The sequence below is a fragment of the Chinchilla lanigera genome, unplaced genomic scaffold (genome assembly GCF_000276665.1).
Source record: "Chinchilla lanigera isolate Chin_1 unplaced genomic scaffold, ChiLan1.0 scaffold00025, whole genome shotgun sequence".
Lineage (NCBI taxonomy): Eukaryota > Metazoa > Chordata > Mammalia > Rodentia > Chinchillidae > Chinchilla > Chinchilla lanigera.
Genome location: NW_004955426.1, coordinates 950,860 through 973,506, shown reverse-complemented (window position 1 = coordinate 973,506; position 22,647 = coordinate 950,860). Strand labels below are relative to the sequence as shown.

At 39.8% G+C, this 22,647-nt stretch overlaps 1 protein-coding gene across 4 annotated transcripts in view; it reads left to right on the top strand.

The window, feature by feature from the left end:
• The window catches only part of Ctnnd2 (catenin (cadherin-associated protein), delta 2), a gene marked incomplete at its 5' end in the record, with an annotated part of 372,103 nt that overhangs the window by 33,883 nt on the left and 315,573 nt on the right, over nt 1–22,647 (top strand). For all 4 annotated transcript variants that reach the window (XM_013515022.1, XM_013515021.1, XM_013515020.1 and 1 more), the window contains 1 exon segment: nt 3,400–3,655. In XM_013515022.1, the coding sequence (XP_013370476.1) occupies nt 3,400–3,655 (256 nt within the window).

Below are 22,647 nucleotides of genomic sequence, written 5' to 3'. Positions count from 1 at the left end.
GTGGTGGTTATAACCATAAAATCTGAAGACCAAAAGAAAGTACCTGAGTTCCTTTCTGAGTAGATGAACAGCCAATCTCTGGCACATGGCTGCATCACTCTGTGCCTTGGTTTCCTGCTGTCAAGTAAGAATCATGCTTTTACCCAGTTGTGGGGTTCTTGGAGGAAATATGAGTCCACACAAAGCACTTACAGCAGCACCCAGAACCCAGCAGGAGACCTTTGTCTGATTCCCAGAGCCAGTACCTTTCATCGTGAGGCCATATGTGCAGTCCTTTGTCTAATATTGTTGACTTCAACATTAAAAATGGTGGTAGTTAGGACTCAGTGACTTAACATTTTCTCTGTATCAGGTACTTTGTTTTTGATACATTTAAATTAAACAATGATTCCACAAAGCCACTGTGCTGTCTTTGATTATGTATCAGTCATCTTTGCAGTCACACTGGGATGAAATATCTGATACCTGAAACTTAAAGGATATATGTATCTCAGCTTACAATTTGGGGGGGTTCAGTCCATGGCAGAAACAGTATGGTGGAAGAGCCTGGAGTAGGAAAACTGCTCGTGTTATGGTGACCAGGAGGCAGAAAGAAAAAGGAGGAGACAGGGACCCTTTCAAGTCACAGCCCCAAGGATCCACCTCCTAAGAGCACATGCAGCCATGAACTCACTGATGTGTCAATCACTGAGGAGTATGGTGCCCCCATGATTCAGTCTCCTCCCAAAAGCCCCACCGCTGAATGTGAGACTTGAGGAATACATTAGACAGAAGACATAACAAATAACTGCGAACCTGTGGCTTGAAGAGTGCAGCTATGTTCTGCAGCATGAACTGGCGAGCCGCAGGAAAGTACCTAGTTCTCTAACTTTAACACATTTCCCTGAAGAAGACCAGAGTAAAAGACAAATAGAAACCTGATAATGTTCTTAAGATTGCCTCTGTTTTTCTTCTTTTCCTTTACAAACTGAGACATTATCTTCCCGTTACTGCTTAATTGAATTTCACACCCTATTTTCACATTTTAACCCAGTCCACCTTATATTTTTCACAATTGTGATCTGCTATTTGTCAGTGCTTTTCTTAAACTTCTCCCACCTTGTTGTAGTTTTCCTTTTAATTTATAGTCCTTTGAGATGTTTTGTGTGTGGGTAAAGAGATTGTTTTCCCACTCACCCTGATAGATAGATAGATAGATAGATAGATAGATAGATAGATAGATAGATACATGTGAATTTTTTGGATTAGTTCCTGGTCCGTTTTACTTGTCCTATTTTCCTTTTAGTTTATTGTGTATAATGTATTGGATTATATGGATAATGGATACTTTTGTATGGGTAAGGGTTTTTTTGGAAACCATTTGAAGCAAGATTAAACATTAATATTTAGTTTCCTGAATTTCTTTAAACTCACTTCTGTTGAAAAATGACACACATGCTTATTTTTCTCCTTTTGCCCTTGATTTTCTGGGGAGTTTATCACAACTTTGTAGACAATGAAATTTTGTTACTTTTGTGCACTTGCTTAGATTTTAAACTACCTTAATCCTAATATAAAGCACATGGTATATAAATTTTAAAATTTTTTTTTTTTTTTTTTTTTTTTTTTTTTTGGTTTTTCTCCGGTACCGGGAACTGAACTCACGACCTTGCGCTTGCCAGGCAGGCGCTTTGCCGCTGAGCTAAATCCCCAGCCCCAAATGTGAATTTTTATTATAAACCTTGGAAGTATTTAAGAGAAAATATTTAAACTCAGAAAAGCATAAAGCATGTTTTATAATTGTGCAATTAATGTCTATTAGTCTGTGATTATTCTCAAAATTTATATATCAGGAATACCCTCATCATTTCAAAATACTGCTTCTCTGGAAATACACTGGCTTTTTCTTTTTGGAAAGTTTTACTTTAAAATTTTCTGTAGTTTTTATTGTATTGTATTATAACCTAAATTTTGTTTATTACAAGATGGAGTATTGAATATTCATTGGAAAAGAGAGACCTGAACTCCTAATTCCTATTTCAAAATCAGTTCCCAGCATTAGAATATATTCTTCCAGTTCATCTGGCCACATTCTGCCAGATCAGCCCAATTCCCTTAACACCTCCTAACACTGATTTTCTCAATATGACTTGATTTTAAGTGTCTGATTTGGGAAATGGCTTCTAGTCAGAAGAAGATAAAACAAGCTCTAGAAATGTGCAGGAGTCAAAGTTGTAGGGGAAGATTTACAACTGGAATCTATTTCTATATAGAACCCCAATGGATTTATCTAGATACTGGCTGTATTTTGGATATGTACTAATCTACAGTACCAGGAAATAAATGCACCATCTACTATGGACCATGGCTAACCATTGCTGGAGCAGTAAATAACTGGTCATATTGAAAGATATGATTTTCATTGTGTATGTCAATTAAACTGCAAATCTTAAATATTTTTGCGGATCAGCTAACAATAATAGCATGAAATGATCTAAAAAAAACTCTAGAAAGATAATAAAAAAATATGACTGGGGGTGGAAAGACCCATGCTGATTTTTGTAGCTGGTATAAAATCTCAATGCAATTTGAATGTTCTGAAAAGATGCAAATATATGTGGAAAAGACCTGTCAGCTTGTTATTTGGTCTGCTCTGCAGATGGGTTAGTTTGTTCCTCCTGTTCCCACATGCCTACCTTTAACCCAATGCCTTTGACCCTGTGACATCTTTACTTGAGAAAGAGGCATGGAAAAATCTTTTGGGAGTTACTGGACAGAAACTAGAACACCCCTGCATGGGATGCACTGGTACTGTTTACAGAAATATGAACCCACCTCTCCCTACTCCCATACCCACATGCAAACCCGCTCCTCTTTTCCTGTTTTCCTCTATTCAGGAAACCTTCGATACTAAATTTGTTTCACACCCTTAATGAAGTTATAGCTACCGAATGCATTCTGAAAGTTATCAACAAAAAAATGCAGAACTAACTCACCGTGGTTGTTTATAAAATAGTCCCTGTGTTTCTTCTGGGTTTTACTCCTGAGTTATTCTGGAGTGGAACTCAGGGTCTCCCGTTGCTAGATAAGCGCTGTCCCGCAGAGCCACACCCCAGCCTCGGTTTCAGCCCTGCACAGGGTCCACTCCGGATGAATAAGCTTTGCCCCGGTTGTGTCTTAGCAATGTACACACAACCCTCACATGCACACCCGTAAGGTTTGTTTCCGAGGTAGCATGCTGAGTTTCATTGAACTAGGTAACATTGAATACATTGGTGCAGCTATGACAGATTAATTCTTTTTATTCTTTCAAACCCCTATTGTTTTATGTGTGTAATTTTTCCCCCTGCCTAGACCTGGTTAACCGTTTCTGTGAGCAGGTCCTCAATTTTTTACTTTGTCCCTACTTTCCTGTCCTAGCCCCATCTTCCCCTGGTGTCGACTCCGTCCCCTTGCAGCGCACAGGCAGCCAGCACGGGCCTCAGAGCGCCGCCGCAGCCACCTTCCAGAGGGCCAGCTATGCCGCGGGCCCGGCCTCCAACTACGCGGACCCCTACCGACAGCTCCAGTATTGTCCCTCCGTGGAGTCACCCTACAGCAAATCTGGCCCTGCCCTCCCGCCCGAAGGCACCTTGGCCAGGTCCCCATCCATTGACAGCATTCAGAAAGACCCCAGGTGGGTAGAACCCTTTTTCTTTTCCTTGTGATATCTGAAGAGAGTTTGCAACAGCGCGCATTGCATTACTTTTCTCTTGCTTTCTGTCTTTCTTTGTAGCACATTATTGCATTCCCGGCCCTGGCTAAGTGTGAGAAGTATGACTTTTCATGGCTGTTGTTTGAGTAAATGCTCATTGCTATGGGTTCTTAGGATGGATACCTGGTGCCTTCTGTGGTTCAGTGCCGAAACATAAAGATCTTTTGATGAGAACAGCGGGAAGTGCTAGGGGATTCAGACATAAGACGGAGGGAAGCCTTCTTCAGTGCAGCAAAAAATGAGGACGAGAGATAGAAGAGCCTAGCATTTGACATCTAGGCATGTTACCAGCTCAGTGGAAGCATGTATGGGCACCACATGTCTTTCTACTTATTGGTGTAAAGGGTGCACCTCCCGAGTTATCTTAGAAATTGAGAATTTAGAAATTCCATATTACCTTCATTTTTCCATGTTTGAAAATACACATTAGGATGAAGTTGTTTGGGGCTTGATAAAAACTTGGACATAGTGTACTAAAGAAATAATTATCATGTGGCTTACTTTTTCCTCTTTTTCCAGCAGTGGTAGGGGATTTAGGATGTGTGACTTCTGAAGTTGGAATTGACTCCCTTTAGAGTTAAATGATGTTTTATTCATAGGTTTTGTGTTTATGCAGACAGAGTCCCATGAATATATATGCCAGCACCTGTGAGCACTATAGATAGGTCACACTTCTGGTAAATGTCTACAGAATGGCAGGTGCCTTGATTCTGATGGTAAATGTGAAATTCAGCTCAAGGAAATTTCACTGACAGAACCTTCAGATCCTGTGAAGTGTTTTGAAAAGTTTACATATATCCTTTTGCAAAAAGAAATCACTTCTACAAATATAAAAGGCAGAATGTGATCATTTTATAGTATTCTTTGAGATGGCACTTCAGTACAAATCAAACCCACTTGGAAATTGGCTTTATATTGTATTTGGTATAACCTCCACTGTAAAATTGAATTGCAGTAAATGCTCATTGTTAACTGCTAGAAATCAGAAGATAACTTGCATCTGCCGTGCTCAGTGTATTGGTTCACTAGATTTTCAGTCATAACAGCAACCTATATTTGTGGTTCTGAAATTTTCCCTGAATTTTTAAGTATTCTTGGCATGTGCCGGTACCTCGGTTCATGAACTTGATTCTTCCCACGATTCTGGTAGCAAACTGAATTGGACAAGAACCAAATCAAATTCAATGGCTAGGTTCAATGTTGACTTTAAGGGGAAGTTTGATTTGGTTCTTGTCCAGTGTGGTTTGCAGCCAGAATCATGCAGAGAATTGAGCTTGTGAGCCAAGGTAACACTTGCTAGAATATTCTTCAGAAAATACTTCACCACTCTCTATTTTTAAGTAATTTTTCTTAACATACCACTGAAAATATATAGAAATAGGACAGAAGTGAAGTCTTAAGAAGTGCTAAAAGAAAAAAATATGTCATTGAATTGATATTGCTTATATTTAACATTGTATATTTAAATTAAGAATAAGCACTTTATCTCCAAGGGAAAAACATTAATTTTCATATTAGAGGAATTGGGCTTAATAAGAAACCACATTTATATTTCTCCAGCTACAGCCCAGCTTCAACGTTTGATACTGTGCATTAAACACATTTTTATTTTATTAAATAGAATATTCTTTCCATTGTATATTGCTGTCACTTTTATAGGCTTTCTTCTTTCAATATATTATCACAGATTTTGAGTTACAGACGTCGCTTATATTTATTGAGTGCTTGCTGTGAACCACAGAAAAGAGAAACATCAGTAGGAAATGCTGAATGAGTAAGAGTGAAATGAGTAAAACGAATGAGTAAAATTCTCTTGAATTTTAACCACTAATCCTTTGTATGTGTTACATTTATATGCAAATGACTGCTATGGGAATTACAAATTTATTATTTTTAAGAATGCCAAGTATTGGCATTAATTATGTGCCAGTTCTAAAAATCACAGACTGCTATCCTAAGCTCACATACACAGACAAAGCCAAGAGCACCGTTTCTAACACCAGCGTTGGATTATTGTGCCTTTGTGCAATTGATACGAATACATCTGGTGTTATACAAAGTATTAAATATAATATTGCCTTTGTCACAGAGTTTTCATATCGTAAAAACATGTTAAAGTATCACTTAGTAGAGAAAAAGTGCTAAATCTAAAAAGTAAAATTTAAAATATAATACTACTTTTAAGACAACTTTTTTCACATTTTTCTTTGAATAATGGATTTCAGTTCTTCCTAGGTAAATATTGCTAAATAGTGCTATGCTTAACTTCCAGGGCACGAACATACTTACGGTGGCATTATAAATTATGATTTAAACTTTTTTGGTCATTTTATTTTTTTCACACTCTTACATACACATACACGTAGAGAATACACTGAAGATTTATTTATCATTAAACAGCAGGCCATGGGAAACAAATGGTTATACCAAGTCTGCAGACAAATGGTTACCACTGCAAAAACATGGTTATATCAAATCTCAGCCTTCAGACTCTCTTCACTTCCAACTTTGATGTAAGTCTCCTTTGGGAGAAGAAACTGATACCCCACATCATTGCCTTACATGAAAAACAGGGGTGTGAAATGAGCTCCCAAAGGCCACCCTGCTGCTGCCTGGCTGGTACACCAGTGAGCACTCACATTTCCTACACATACAGCAGAGTCCACACTGGGGGATGTGTTAGCATGAGTACTTTTGACTGTTTATTTAAAACATTAAGAAAAAGAGGGAAATACTATAGGTAGGTCCTACAGAATTTCGAATTGTGGAGGGTTAGCATCAGGTATTTATGTGTAGGATTTAGAAAGTGAGGAGAACGTTGTCTGAGTAACTCCAGCACCCTGATAACTGCTTATTTCCTGATCTTTGTTGTATTATTTCTTTTTCCAGTTAACAAACTTATTCATCTTACTGCATACCAGTCTATCTCTATTAAAAGTCTAATATTGTTCAGTGAAAAAGTTAGAAGCAAATACAGCATTTAAAAATAAGAACTTGAAGTCATCCAAGTCGAAGCCAGGGACTCCCTGTGAGCTTCAAGTTATCCAGTCCACAGGATATGAAAGGATTCGTTTGGAAGGGTTACGTTTTCTTGCATCTGTTTGGCTCAGTCCTATGGATTGTAGCAAAACTTGGGTCTTTTTCCTCTTAACTGACCTATCATATCAACTGCCCATTCCAACAAAGAACGCACAGAAACATTTTATCCAGAGAGATGGTAAAAATGCAATTTTCTTTGTAAAGTCAGCTATCACTAGGATAATGATTTTTCATAACTATAAAATTCCCTTTATAGCCACATCTTTTAGGACATTTATTTTGTAATTAGGTGTTGTTTTCCAGGAAATGTGAATCTATGTAGGATGTTTCACGTAACCAGTACATTTTTTAATCCTACATCAAATACTGAGTTCTATATCCAGTTATTTCTAAACACGTAATTCAAAAGTAAATCTTAAATTATATGAAATAGATGTCGGTGATGTTGGCAATGAGGTCATGATGACATTCTTATTTTGAAAATTTCATTAATGAACTAGAAAAATGTATAAAATGAAGTTAATACACCAGAGTATACTAAATATATTATATATGCTATCACCCCTTGAAGAAAAATTAGCTCAAAAACAGTTTAATGACATCATATGTATATTATAACAGTCACAGCACAGTGGAATTATGATTGACTAATCCCCTTCCAGGGTGTGGTAATCCTTGTTGTTCATTATCCCAAAAGCGATTTTTCAAATGTGCTAAAAGAAATCTCATTTATGGCAAATGTGATTTACAACGAAACTCTTATTTTTGTTATTCATAACAGACAAATGCGTGTAATGGCACATTTTAATGCAGATTTGAGGCCCAAATTATCAACTACATTTTTAATTGCCTCCATTAAATGTGCCTTCCATGGAGCTGGTTTGTTTCAAGCCACAAAAATTTATCAGTAATATAAAATTAGGTACTTTAAAAACTTATATGTACATATCAACCATATTTTATTTGCCATTTTGAGATTTTACTAAAAGTTATTTTATTTTGAACATCGTATTGCTAGATCTCATTAAGAGTATTGCTTATGAATATTTCATCATTAAGCAAACCTCAGTAATGTATTTCAAATGCTATTTTTTTATCGATTTTCAATATACACACATAGTTGATAGTAAATTGAATGTTCAAGGAAGAAAACAGAGTGTAAAAATACTTTTAAAAGGGTAAAAGTTTGAAGAGTTTTCAGATCTTAAAGTTGAAGCAGTAGCTCTACATAATTTATTGTGTAACTTAAGTAACAGTGCTGAAGTGTTTGCAATAAAATATTTGTAACATCCCGCATGGCCTTGTTCTCCTGGGTGGTGAATCCCCAAAGAATCTGCCTTTAACTTCAGATGCTCAGCAATTACGCAGGTAACCAGAGGTGTCAGAGGGAGCCGCAGTGTAAAGCTCCTCAGAGTCTGAAGAGCTCCTAGAGGGCATTTATTCACCCAAGCCAGCTGAAGCTCACCACACCACTTTCAGACCGTCTCTCGCAACTGGCCACTCATGACCTCTAGAACCATCCTATTTTTTCTTTTCTGAATAATCCACATCTTCCCAACTAATTTATTTATTTTTTTCCTTGCGGTACCGGGGATTGAACTCACGACCTTGCACTTGCCAAGCAGGCGCTTATGTCACCGAGCTGTATCCCCAGCCCTTCCCAACTAATTTATATTATACAAAACATGCATCTAATTTCACTTCTGCATCTTGTCTCTGAGCTTTGAAATTGCATGAATTCCCCTCATTCCTTCTCCAAAGGATGGGCTTCTCTGAGGTCAGATATCACAGCTCCCACGAAAGCCCCGGCTCCTGTCCCTGCACTGGCTGCTGTTGTCCATGAGCTGTCATCACTGTCCCTGCCTGGGTGGTCAGTCCCCCTCAGACTCTGCCCACCACCACCCCACCAGCAAGCACAGAAAGAGAGTCGGTTCTTTGTGGGGTTTTTTTTGACACTGTGACAATATTAACAATGATAGTTAAAATTACAGTAGCAGCCCAGCTCACAAATGCTTCTGTTCGCGAACAATTCAGTTCTCAAACAGAAGCATTTGGCAAAATTTTGCCACCATTCGCAAACTCCACCAGCACGAACTTGGCCGTCCTCCCCAGAATTGTGGAACTGATTAAATTTGTGAACCAAGGTACCACTATGATTTAAAAATATGGCCCGAGCTCAGTGTCAAACTTTTATATTTTTATTTAACTTGATCCTTTCCAAATCCTTACGACATAACTTTCTATAATGTCAGTTTTACATGTGAGAGACCCAGAGAGCTGGATAATGAATCCAAGTGTGACCGATTTCTAATCCTGTACTTCTAGCTAGAATCATGAGCACTGATACCAGTATTAGCTGTGCAGTTAAGCAAAACGCCATGTCTTTTCCAACATGACTTCTGCAAAGCTGTGAATCAAGTACACTTAACTCACATTTTTAATTTTCTTTTCAAAGTAAATGAGGGACTTAATGTTCACTTTTTTTAAGGTTTTTATGAAGTGATTCCATCATCACAATCTCTTCTGAACCCCAATTGCATGCAGTGTAATTACTGTGATCACTGCTCCAAGTCCCCTGGCAAGGTGAGCGGTATCTTGTTTGTCTTCATGAAGTTTTGCTGATGAATGGCCAGAGCTGGCCCAGTGACAGAGCACTGTGGCTCTCAGCCCTCTGGACTTCTCCCTCCAGGCCCACGTGAAGGCTCTTGGTGACTTTGCTCTGAAAAATTCCAGCGGGGCTTCTCCAGAGTTGACGAGAGCCTGAACACATCTTTGTTCTTTCAGCAGGTTTCCAAGGTGTATGAGAGAGAGAGATGGATCCACAAATGGCCGTGATGCCCTGAATTAGTAGGACAGGTGCAAGCAAAGGAGGATAGAGACATGTTGAGGGGTCAGTGTAGCCTTCAGGGATAGATGTTATTTACACTGGAGGAAATGGGAGAAAGCTCTCCAAGAAAAGAGGGCAGTTAGAAGAATAAAAGCTGGAAGTAGAGCGGGGAGGACCCATCTCAGACACCGAGGCCTGGTTCAGAAGGGCCTGGCGGTGACAGGGCAGTATCTCTGAATGCCCCTGTATGTCCCCCAATCAGGATAAATGGCAACTCGCACCTCCATATGTATGAATTTCTTAGGCTTCTTTCTTGGTTTGTTTGCACCATCATGACAAAAATTCCACAGGTTGGGTGACTCATAAAGGAGAAATTCACTTCTTACAGTTCTGAAGTCTAGGAAGGTTAGGTCAAGGAGCCAGCAGATTGTGTCATTAATGAAAGCCTTTTCGTCCTAGATAGTGGCTTCTCTTTTCATGTAGAAAGGCCAAGGCGGTTCTTGGGAACCTCTTTATAAGGGTACTAACTCCACTTGTGGAGGCTACACTTGCAGAATTTCTGAAAAGTCTCTCCCTCCTAACACCAACATTCTAGTGTTTAGATTCAACACATGAATTTGAAAATGGCACCAATATTCAGAACATAGCACCTGCTGTAACAAACAGTCACAAACTAGGTGGACCTAAACTGGTGGAAATTTAATCTTCCACCATTATGGAGGCCAGAAGTCCTAAATTAAGATGTCAGCAGTGCTATTCTTCCCTCCAGATATCTGGGAGGAAGCGTTCTTTTTGCCTATTCCAGCTTCTGCTGGCTCCAGACATTTGTTTGGCCTGTTGCTGTATCACCAGAGTCCTTTCCTCTATATTCGTGGGATCTTCAACTCTGTCCCTCCGTCTCCTCCTGTTTTCTTCTAAGGACACGATTCATTGGATTTAGGGTCCATGCTATTCCGCATGGCCTCATCTTAGCTTAATTACATCTACAAAGGCCCTATTCACAATTAAAGTCACATTATGAGGTTCTGGGTAGACACTAATTTGAGGAGTTACTACTCAATTAAGTATGCTTGCCTTGGCATACTAATATATTGGGAATACTCCAAAAATATCATACACTAAAGACAGAACTTACAACAAGGTATTTCAAAAATAAACATTTAATTTTTTAATTTCTTTTTGTTTTTTCATCATGATACTCTTTCTTTATAATTATTTAACAATGTAGCTAAATAATTTAGAAGTGATTATAACATTCCATTTTTCCTGACTAACATGGCTGGCGTCAATGATTCCAGCCATGAGAGACTAGCAAAGTTGGCCATCTTTTTGGCTTTTGAACATATTTGCATTATTACTTCTGTCTTCTTCATTTTTGGAGGATTACAGTAGATGGTATAATTCAAGCCCTACATGGATGAACACACATCAACAGCAATAGGGTTCGCTTTGCAAAGAGAAGGCACTAGTAAGTGTGTCTATAGCAACTCCTTCATGTTATGGCTTCTACTAAGACATCCCATTGAGCAGTTTCCTTGCCTTTCACTATATTTATTGTAACTTTGGGATCTTATTTACTCTTTCAGGTTGTTACCCTAGGGAGACAATATGATGTTTACACATGTGATTCTGATTAATTTACTCATGAGTATAATCTCTAGTTACATTGATTTGCTATAAAAACCTCGAGTTTATCTTACTCTTTAAAAATAATTAACTAACTAAATAAATAAAAGACATGCCATTGATTTAAATGTGGGCCCAGCAGCCGGCCCAAGGCCAACACCAAGAGTAACTAGTGTAATGTTTCCTTTTCTTCCTTTGTTTAGTTAAATATGTGGGTAAAAATTCAAATGTTCTCTTACTTATCAAAGGTTCTGTATCTCATCAAGGGAGCAACTTTGCTCAACCTGGAGACTCACGCTGTATCCCTCACCCAGGGGAACAGTAGATGTGGCTTGTCTTGTGAAGGCCATCACATACAAGAGTAAAAGGATTCTAACCAAATTGGGATCTGGGGTATGATTTTATCTACAGTGTCCTTGCTGTCTGTGAAATAAAGTGAAAATGATGAGAGTAACTCTTTCTGGAAATTATTGTGATGATGAAATGTATTAAGACCTTAATGTCTTTGGAATACTTCCTGGCATAGAGCAGGACCCATTTTAGATTTGGTGGCTAATACCAATCCCATTTCAGCAGCAGCACCTTATTCCTGCTCACAAAAGGACCTTAGTTCCGGCTGAGAATGGTACTTGGGAGTCAGAGCCACAGAGGAAGTTGGGAAAGATATATGGGACCAGAACTTCCAGTAGGAAGGTCAAAAAAAGAGGACTAGGAGCAAATGCGTGGAGCCCTTTCTTTGGGAGGGCAGCAGTGGAAGAGGTCCTGAGGGTGAGCTTGGGCCCACAGGACACTGGCTGAGCACTCAGCCCTCAAAGCCAAGAGAGGAGCTGGAAGACAGAAAAGACTTTACTGCAGAATGACCTTTTATTTGTTTTACAAAGCCCTTCTTTGCAAAATTCCTTTTATCAATGTAAAGGGAAGTAGTATTCATACACAATACTGATTTGTTTTTCCATACCTAGAATAATATTTTGCTTCTGCTCTTCAAAACCACTTGGATAAGTAACTAGCTGCACTTGTACACTATCGACTCATCTCTAATACTGTACCCTCATTTTATTTATACTGAGGCAAGATCTGGCATAAGGGCTTCCAGGACCCAATGAGATTAAGGATCAGGAAAATTAGGCAATTGTGAAGGATGAGTATCCATACACAAGGTATAATTAGTGAGTAAATTCATCAGTCATTCGCGTGTACTCCATCCACTGTGACAGTGTGACTCTGTTTTGTGTGTCTGGTGCACAGACTTTCCTCTAGGGAAAGTCTCCTCCCTGTCCATCTACTACCAGTAACACCAACTCTGCCTCACATTCAAAGGCTCACACCTGCAAAGATTTAGCTACCCACAGGGTCTCACCCATGGGGTCCCACCTTTTTACCAGGCCCCCAGATAAGCGGAGGAGTCTTGACACCCAAGTCCCCAGCTCTCTAAAGTGAATCAAACGCATTAGGACTTTCCTACATCATTTAAGGGAGAAAGCCAGCTCCAGGCTAGTGAGCTGTACATCTTCTCAGGAGAGACCTTCTTCCTTAACCCCTTAACCATAGAGTTGTTCCATGCATTGGGCATCCTTTCTGGAGTGGTCGTGGCAGCCTTATGTTTGGTCTCCATTATGAAACCAGGAACTAAGATGTCCTTGGTTGCTTAATTTATATCTCTAGTGACCTACAGGAAAGTCTTTTATGTAAGCTAAAACTATCTTTCCAGAACTTTCCTTTAGCTTTTCTACCTAAAGGCAACTGTACTCTCACTTCCTGGAGTAAAGGTATCATCTTTCTTCAGACTCAATAAAACTGAGAATATTCATACGATAAATTATCATGAAAAATTTTTTTCAAATAGGCATATAGATGAGGAAAAATCTGATGATATTATCCAGTACTAGAGATATCGTGAATCAGTACAAGCCATAACGCTGTGAAGCTTCCAGCACCTTTAATCTTAATTTTAAGGTTCCTGTAAATCCTAAGTACAAGGATGACACATAAAAATAAAAACAGTTGGTAGTTTGAAGAAACAGTGTGCTGGATTCTCAAGTACAATAAATAGTTATTTTGCAGTATCTTTGCTGTGCTCTGTGAACTGCAGCTAGTAATTCCCAATCCTTCCTGCTTCGTGCTTTTGTTCATCATCTCAAGATGACCCTGTGCATGACAAGTGTGTGAAGTGTGTGTGCTGGCTGTGGGATTGGGTATTAGCACACTGGAAAGAGAGTTGGGGTCTTGCAGATGAACCCAATCTTCGCACCAATTTGTAATAATCCTGTTACAAATTGAAGGAATGTCCACTGTAGGTGAGGGAAGAAAGTCTTCATCCTCACTTGAAAGAAATTTTCAGAGTGTTTAAGATTCAGAAGGAGTGAATACAAATAATGGTGGGCCTGCAAAACAAGCTGAGCACCACAACCAAGGGAGCTTCCCTCCCTGGAGTGCCCTAGAGAGATAGACCAGCTTGCAAACTGGAAGGGAAGCTCTGGAATCTAAATGCTCTGATTGATGTGCAGATTTTATGTAAAATCTATGTGAGCCCATGCATTTTCCACTTGACACCTTTTAGAGTTCTGGAAAGTGATTCTGAAGCAATCAAAAGGAAGTTTCATGCCTCTGAAGAATCAAAGGAAGGTTTTGTGGGTCCTGCCCTGAGTGAGATTATAAAAGTTGGGGTCAGCATCGCTGCTACCTGAGGTTGATTCCCATAAGTGGAAGCCCCTACAGGGAAAGGAAAACTAAGAAGATTCACTCCTTTGGCCAATCATTTCTCAGAGTTGTCTTCTAGGGATAGTTTTAGTAGTCCTAGGCTTAATTTTATATAAATGTGGCAGATTATATGTGTATGTTTGTATTGTATAGGTAAATAAATGTGCACACAATACTATATGGGTATATTCCATATGCATACATATATATGTGTGCATACATAGAATCAGTCTTCGTGATCTATAGGTAACAGAAACATTATGTGTATATATAAATATCTGTGCATATGCATGCACATATGAATACATATACAGATATTTATATTTTATATATATCATATATTATATATTTATATATGATAGTATATTATCTTTGTATGTATTAGTTCTGTGCACATTTAACCAGAAATAAGATCCATAAAATTTGCATAAACACATGATTATTAGTGTTATAGAGGACCCATAATAACAAGATACTAATTTTCTCTTTTCTATTTATCAATATTCATAAGGTACTAAAAGTTGAAATAATAAATTTGTAAAGCTAGACAAACACAGAGTTCTTTCCTATATAGGAATCAGATGAGTCACAATAGCTATCAGATTTTTGAAAGGCACACTTCTGGTTGTGGCTGTATGTGTTTGGTAGGTATCTACATAATTATGTTCAATTTTTTGGAATCATGTGCTGTTCAGGTTACTCTGCTTTTCAGATAATTTGGCCAGTTTCTAATTAAAAGAACTACTCTCATTCTCTCTTTCCTTTATCCTACTATGGAAAACCTATTTAATTTGGAGTATATTTCAATTAATCCATCATCAAAGCCATCATTGTTTATTCTATCAGAAGTGAAAATCTGAGCTCCTCTCTACCCATATCCTGTAAAAACCCATACTGATACTGGCTTGATGTCATCAGCCACTTTTCATCACCATCTGACTGTGATCATTTCATTGAGGACAAAAATGGAGCACTCAAAACATTTATTGTCTTGCAAGGCAAGTTGTAGTTGACTGTCAGTTGTTAACTAATGGAAATTAATTCCCGTCTCTTCTTGAGATGCTTTGCAGTTAATAGTGCTCATTAATCTGGAGGCACAGACATCGATAGAAAGAAAATTAGCATTTTATACTAAGAAAAAGTACATTTTAGATGGAAATTCCTTTGCTCATGATACATTACTGTTTGACAAGTCCAGTGACTTAATTTTTTCATCTACTGAAGATCATTTTCAGCTACTTTAACTGGGTTTTTGAATCAAGCGTGCTCTAGCAGCTACTAAATTCTATCAAGACCATGAGAACAAGAATAAGGAGAAAGAGGAGGAGGAGGAGAGTGCATTCCATGGGAAGCCAAGTGGGCTGTGCCCCTCCATCCACAGGATGTGTTACGTGAGACGAGAGAAGTATCTTCACTTTTCATTGGATTACCTGTGCTGTTTTCTAAAGACTTTTCAATAACTGCTTTGTTCTTTTCTTCTTTCTGTTGTTTACAATTTCATCGTAGTGCATGGCCCATGGGCCAACAGCTTAGGGGTCCCTTTAGTGATGAAGCACCACACCGATGAAGCTTTGACCGTGCTTGATAACTGCGTCATTTGCGATGAACCCCTAAAGTGAAGGCCTCAGTCTGCCTTGTGAGCTGCTCCATGCTGAAGGGTGGTTCCCCTGACTTTGAAACTCAGTCCAGTGGTTCCTAGTGTTTCCGGGATTCACACATGAGTGTTAATATGTTTTTGTTCTTTTATCTTTAAAATAAAAAGTAGGTGGACACTAGCATAGGGTTGCCAGTCTTTTATTTTGCAAAGGCTCACCCTCAATCACTTAATACACAGGGAAGACAGACAGGAAATAACCTCAGGATGGAGGACAGCCTTTTCAGTGGAACAAAAGGGATGCCATGAAAAATATCAAAGTTGGTCCGAGGACACATGTTTGGAGACCACTGATTTAAAAACCACAGTGAGGGAGCAGTTGCTTCTCTGATTAAGTACATAATGTGAAATTAGTTTGGAATACTCACATATGTCCCAATAAATGGGAAAATGACATTTTGGCCTTTTATTTACTTTACCTATGTATACTCTTTGAATGCATATGATGACTGGGTAAATGACTAGAATTATAATCTTTTTTCTGAGTATTGTCAGTTTTTCACAGAAGCAATAAAATTCTAAATCTTAATCATCTCTGGAAAATCTCCCAATACCTAGCATACCATGTAAAATTAATAGTATAAAAACTGAGGTTATAAACCTCCAGGATGGCCCCCAGTGATCACATCTCCTGAAGGTCACAGCCTGTGTCATCCTCTCCCACAGTGAATTAGAGCTGGCCTGTACACCCAGGAGAGTGACTTGTGTGGTTTAGGAGATATAAAAGTCAGGTCACCATTCTAAGGACACTCAAGCAGGATCCAGGATCGGGATGAGGAGCTGACTTGCCCTCCATATTGAGTAGCCATGTTTGAAGCAAATCCCCTGGTGCCATGGAACCTTTGGTTCTTCCAGGTTATCTCCTGGACATCGTGCCGCAGAGATGGTCATCCACACTCTTCCTTGCCCTGGATTCATGCTTAAAGAAACCAGGAGGTAATAAACTATTATGTTTTCAGCCATTGAGCTGTAGAATTTTTTGTTGCAGCTTAGCTGAATGCTCATTCTACCAGCTGTCAACTCCCAATATCTGCTGTGAAATTCTCTTTACTCTTTTCTTATTGAAAAGAATAAAGGCAAAAGGTTGAAATCGCATACATATTTATCAGTTGATGAATGCATAAACAAAATTATATATATAATATATATATGAAACAGTCTTCAGCCTAAGTAAGCAGTGAAGTACTAACACACATCACAATGTGGATAAACCTCTGACACTATACTGAGTGAAGTAAACCGAACATAAAAAGTGAAATATTGTATGATTCCAATTACATGATGTGTCTGCAAATGTCAAATTCGTAGAGACAGAACATAGCAAAGTGGTTGCCAATAGCTTCATGGAGAGGTCAGTGAGGAGTTAGACTTTCTGTTTGGAAGGATGAAAATATTCTGGAGATGAAGCGTGGTGATTATTGGCCAGCATTGTGAATACCTCTGAAATGTGCCCTTAGAAATAGTTACTGGGGTAAATTTTACATAGTATATGTTTTACCACAACCAGAAAGAAAACATCCAGCTAAATGCTAGCCAGGCTTTATGTCCTATAGACGAAGACCAAAGCCCAAGGAGGAGTGGAAGAGGAAGCCACAGAGAGATAGGATGAATGAAGTGGCTCCATAGGTCTTGAGGGTGATGATTTTTGAAACAGTACCTTCCACTGCTTTCAGAAAGCTGCAAAGCTGACTTTAAAGGAGAACATTATGCTACTCATCCCCAAATATAGTACATAAGTAAGGTTTTTAATCTTGTGCCCATGTTTTCTTAGAATCCAGCAAAAATATCAATAATATATTATAATAATATATTACTTAATTATAATAATCATAAGATCCCATTAAAAGCATAAGTATAAAATACATAAGTATTTTATAAGCATAAGTATAAAAAGGTGGCATAATGTCATTCTACAGAATAAATATATTTATTCATATTATTCAAGAAATAGTGCCTTATAAAGATGATCAATGTTAGATATTTTTATTCATTCATTCAAGAAATATTTATTGAACACAAATTGCCAAGGACTATTTTGGATACTGAAAACTTACACATAGGAAATGAGGTAAGAATATTAAGTAGGAAATAAATAAGAAATAATTATATTTGAAATCATATAAACTTAAAAATAAATTGAATTTTAAGTGAAAACTATCTGCTCTGCTTTTATTTAAAGTTGCCCTTAGTAACTACTCATACCAGCTACCACATAATTCTACTTAATCACCTCAATTGTTCCTACCGTGCTTATTGCTTTCTGAGCCAAAGTTCCATTTCACAGCTTCTACTGGGGTTAATTTCCCCTCACACTGAGGAGGAAAGCAGTGATTCACTGCAAAGGCTCTAAATCAGAACGCTTCCAACCAGCGTTGAGAAAGTGGACAGAAAAAGCATCCTTTTCCTCCCAGGACTCACAGGACTCCTCTTCCTACCTCTAGATGTCTGCAGTATTTCAGGCCAGCTCGGTTACATTAGAAAAGAACTCATTAAGATAAATGGCAATTAACATCTATAACTGCAGTAAAGCGCTTCTGACGTTAAGGAGGAAAACATAAAGCATGGACCTTTTTAGATAAACTGACATGCTTCTGCAGGCGGCTTTGTAATGTGTTTGGTGTCCTTTGCTTGGAGGGTGATTGAAAAATTAACAGACTTAAATTTAGCATAATTCAGATTGAAAGTAACAGGCAATATCACTCTGATTGATAATGTGGCCTTTAGCAGCACAAACACTGTGTGTGTCTGCTAAGCACACAGATGCTACAAACATACACATACATGCGTATACACACATATATACACATATACATATGCACATACACGTATGCACATATAGACCGGACCTACTCTGTATAAGTAACCTCATTACTGTGACTTTTCAGTTCTCAAAAGGAAAGGCGTTTCTATCTGACTACTCTACACTGTTGCTTTAATAGAAAGGACAGTGTGCCGAGGCCCCTACGCCCATCTGCGGTGCCGGGCGTCTGTCATTCAGGCCGCTGCCCCCCACTGAAGCCCTGTGTGGACCACACTGCATTGGCTCATTCACGCAGTGCGCACTTACAGGTTGCAGAGGAGGAGAATGCACTCTGCTGATCTCAGTCAATGGGAGCTTGTTGTGGGTTTCCAGAGAGCTATGAAAGGGACAGGAAAAGGTTTTAGCAGCCTTGGCCAGGCGGGCCTCATTGAAAACCAGCTCACAGACCTGGACACAGAAGTAGCTTTGGGGCCCGGGCAGGAGCCCTGAGCAGGGCGCAGAGAAGCCAGTGCGCACTCAGACCCCTTGGAGAGCCTTTGGTGTGGGCTCTCGGCTCCTAGGCCCCTCCCGTGCCACCCTGCTGCACCCCCGGCCTCCTTCCCTTTTTGGCTCTGCCCTCCGGGGCTGGCTCTGCCTCTGCCCTGGTCCCACGTCTCCGTCCTCTTTGTGTCACTTTCCTGAGCCATGAATTCCAGCTTGATCAAGAGAAGTCTTGGGGGCTGAGTCCATCCCTCCAGTTCCTTTGTTAAAGTCCCAGCTCCCAAGATGCAAATTTGACCATATCTAGAAATAAGGTCTTTTAAAAAGTGATCTATTAGAAGACCATTAAAGTGAGACCCTAACCCAGTGGCACTTGGATCCTCATAAGAATAGGAAGGCACCAGGGATGAGACCAGCTAAGGATAGTGAGAATTTGGCCACCTGTGACCCAAGGAGAAACAGCACCTGAGGCCTCCTTGATCTTGGACTTCCAGTCAGCGGAACTATGGGGGAATAAATCCATGTGGCTGAGGATTTATTCCACCCAGGCTGTGAATTTTGTTACAGCAGGCCTAACACAAGAGGCCAGCTGTGGAATCATGAGTGGTGCCTAGGATGAAGCTGGACAGAGCTTCGGCACAAGCCCACCCCATCCGCCAGCCCCAGGCCAGAGCTAGCTCGAGGCCCACTGAATCCCAGTGACGCTCAGCTGAGGTGGAATTCTGCAGAAGTCCGCACCTGGGGTCCTCAAAAAGGGTCCCTTGGGGGTGTGAGAGCTGCCTGAGAAGGCCCAGAGGGAGACTGGTCTGGCTGGCTGAACACTTGGCTTGAATAGATGCACCTTTTCCAAAGGTAAATTTTGTATAGTGTTTAAAATGCAGTATGCAAAGAAACATGGGGCATAAGGTAATGCTTGCAATGTGAGTTGGAACAAATACGGGGAAAATGGCAAAGGTGACAGTTGTGCTGTTCATCCGCCAGCAGCAGAGCTCATTTTAGCCGCATTACTGTCAAAACGGTGCTGAGCTACTCTGATCTGTCAGGACAAAAATAGTTCTTAAATGGTCAAGATGATGGGAAATACGAATTCTTATTCATCCTTTATATTAGTATAGTTTTAAGTTTTCTAAAAATGAAATACAGTGTGAAAGTTACCACAGATCCAGTATCTGTTCTAAATTTGGAAAGATTTGTATGGGCTGTAGAACATAAAATTTGAAAAAATGGTATTTTGTAACTTTCCGTGTACATTATTATGCATATAAGCAAAGGAGTGCAATATGAGAAGTCACTGGTGTTTTGCTAGATTAGACATGCCAATTTATGGGAATGAAATGATTTCCATAAAATAAGAATTTTTGTCTTTTGAAGTTTCATTCCTTCAATTTTAAAATCACTCAAACAAAATATTTGCTCTACCACATTTTGAATTTCACATCAAAATGTATTATATCATCTGACTTAATAAATAAACACTAGAGTGACCAAAACTTCAAGTTGTTAGCACACCTTCCCTAGAGCTTGCTTCCAAAGTATGGTGCTGAACCCCCTGAATTGGTTAGAAATGCAGAATCCTAGGCCCCATCTCCTGTGTACCGCACCGAAATCTGCATTTTAGGAAAGCTCAGGATGACCTCTGTACACGTGGAAGTCAGAATCCCTCATGCTATAATCACAAAAGTCTCTTACTGCCACACCTCTTTTACTGCAGAAGTTAGAAATCAAGCGGTGACATTCTTGTCCCCCGTAAACGTGCTTTGAATTACACTGTGATGTGAGAGACATTATGAGGCACCAGTCTGTTTGACTTCTGCAGTCGTAGAGTTTTGTCTTACTTGATCAAAAGTCTGAATTTGAGGATCCAGGTGTTTGATATAGTTGATAAAAAGAGTGATAACATGTAAACTTTCTTTTCAGAAATTACAGAATAGACATTTGATGACATAATTTACCTCGTTAAAATTTCACAGGGGGCTGGGGATTTAGCTCAGCGGCACAGCACCTGCCTGGCAAGCGCAAGGTCGTGAGTTCGGTTCCTGGTAGCGGAGAAAAACAAACAAACAAACAAACAAAAAATTTCACAGAGTTTCTGTTTCCTTGTAGCCGGGCATGGTGGCTCATGCCTGTAATCCCAGCACTCAGGAGGCTGAGGCAGGAGGATTGTTGGGAGTTCAAGACCAGTCTGAACTGCATAGCGAGACCCTGTCTCAAAAAGACAAAAAACAAAAAAAGTCAAGCTTGTGAGCACGCCTTTCCATAGTTTTGAACAATTTCTTCCCTTCTCTTATCCCCAGACAAATCGCCCACTGGCTCTTTATTCTCCTGTTGGACTTCCTCAGCTTGCTGAGGGATCTGGAGCATTCCCTCCAGAACTGCTCATCCCTGCTCATGGCCTTGTTCTTTCTCTTGCTGCGATGCCTTTCCCCTCTCTCGCCCTCCCTGTCTGCCCTCACCTCTGTGAGAGCCTGTGTAATGGCCACATCCAGTCTGCTGTGGTTAACTGAATCAGCAGCACTTCTCTAGCCAAGACCCTCACCACGGAAGCAGCCACTTCCTGGGGGTTTCCATTCCTCATGACTCGGGTGGCACCCGGCACCTCGGGTGTGCTTTTTGTATGCAGCTGAATGCTCCTCAGGACATCCAGCCAAGCGCACCTCATCAGCATGGAGAAAGACTCAACACTGTTCTCTACAGCCCATTGTGGTTTGAAAGTTCTTCTCAGAAACAGAGACTCCCAGACCCCAGACCACTGTAAGATCAGACATGGCTGTGACATGGAAAACATTTGGATGCCTCAGACAGTAAGCCTTGTTGGCGTTAGGCAGCAGGCTTTTAATTGGATGGGGAAGGTTACCCTTAAAGTGATTGAGACATTATTAGTTATAGTTGTTTTGGGTCTTGGTGCTTGGCATAAAACTGTGAGGAAAGAGTTACCAGGCCCTGTCTAGACTCCCTTCTCCACCCGGAAGTAGGTTCGGAGACAAATCAGGCAATAATTGGAAAGCATCCCCTGCCTTTTAGTAAGAACTTGTGCTAGAGATTGGTTTCGTGTGAAAACGCAAGAAGCTTTGATTCGAAAGTCAGTGCTGCCCGGCTCTTCTCCTTCTGCCTCATCAGTGAAAGGCCTTAACAGTTCTCATCTGTGGTACAGAGCTGGGCACCCTGGTCTTGGCCCAAACACTTAGGTGGGAAGGAGGCAAGAACTGCACAGCTGCTCTCAGGGACCTGTGGAGGGAGCAGGGAGAGATCCAGACACCTGGAAGGGAGTAGTATTGCAGTAGGAATTATGCTCCTTAAACCCTCCCAGTGGCCTTCCCCATGAGATAGCGTGCTAGACTCATTTTCCCCAGTGTTTTATCTCATGGTGTGCCCTTCCCAAATGTCCTTCCCATAACCAGCTAGTAGTTTCTCTGCGCAAAGAACAGACAGCATCTCTCACTCACTGCATATTCCCATGAAGAAAACTTCGGAATATTTGCATGTATGAATATCACAAATAGGAATGGCTTGATGTAAGCTTGTCTTACTCTAGCAATAAATGGCACTCGTTCGTGAACATAAACGAATCCTTCAAACCCCACATCTGTCTCATGAAAAGATGTGTTTGTAATACAATTATATTTTGTGTTTCAGAATTATGTACAAAATTCTGTGCTTCAGTGATACATGTTTTAATCTTTTATGGACAGATAATAGCCATGATGATCTCTCAATGTGAAAGAAAAAAAGGAAGTAGTGCTTTACTGTCCTAGGAAATGAAGAGTATGTGTATGTCTGGGTATATATGTGTGTGTTCTAATAACATATCAAGACATATATATAATAAC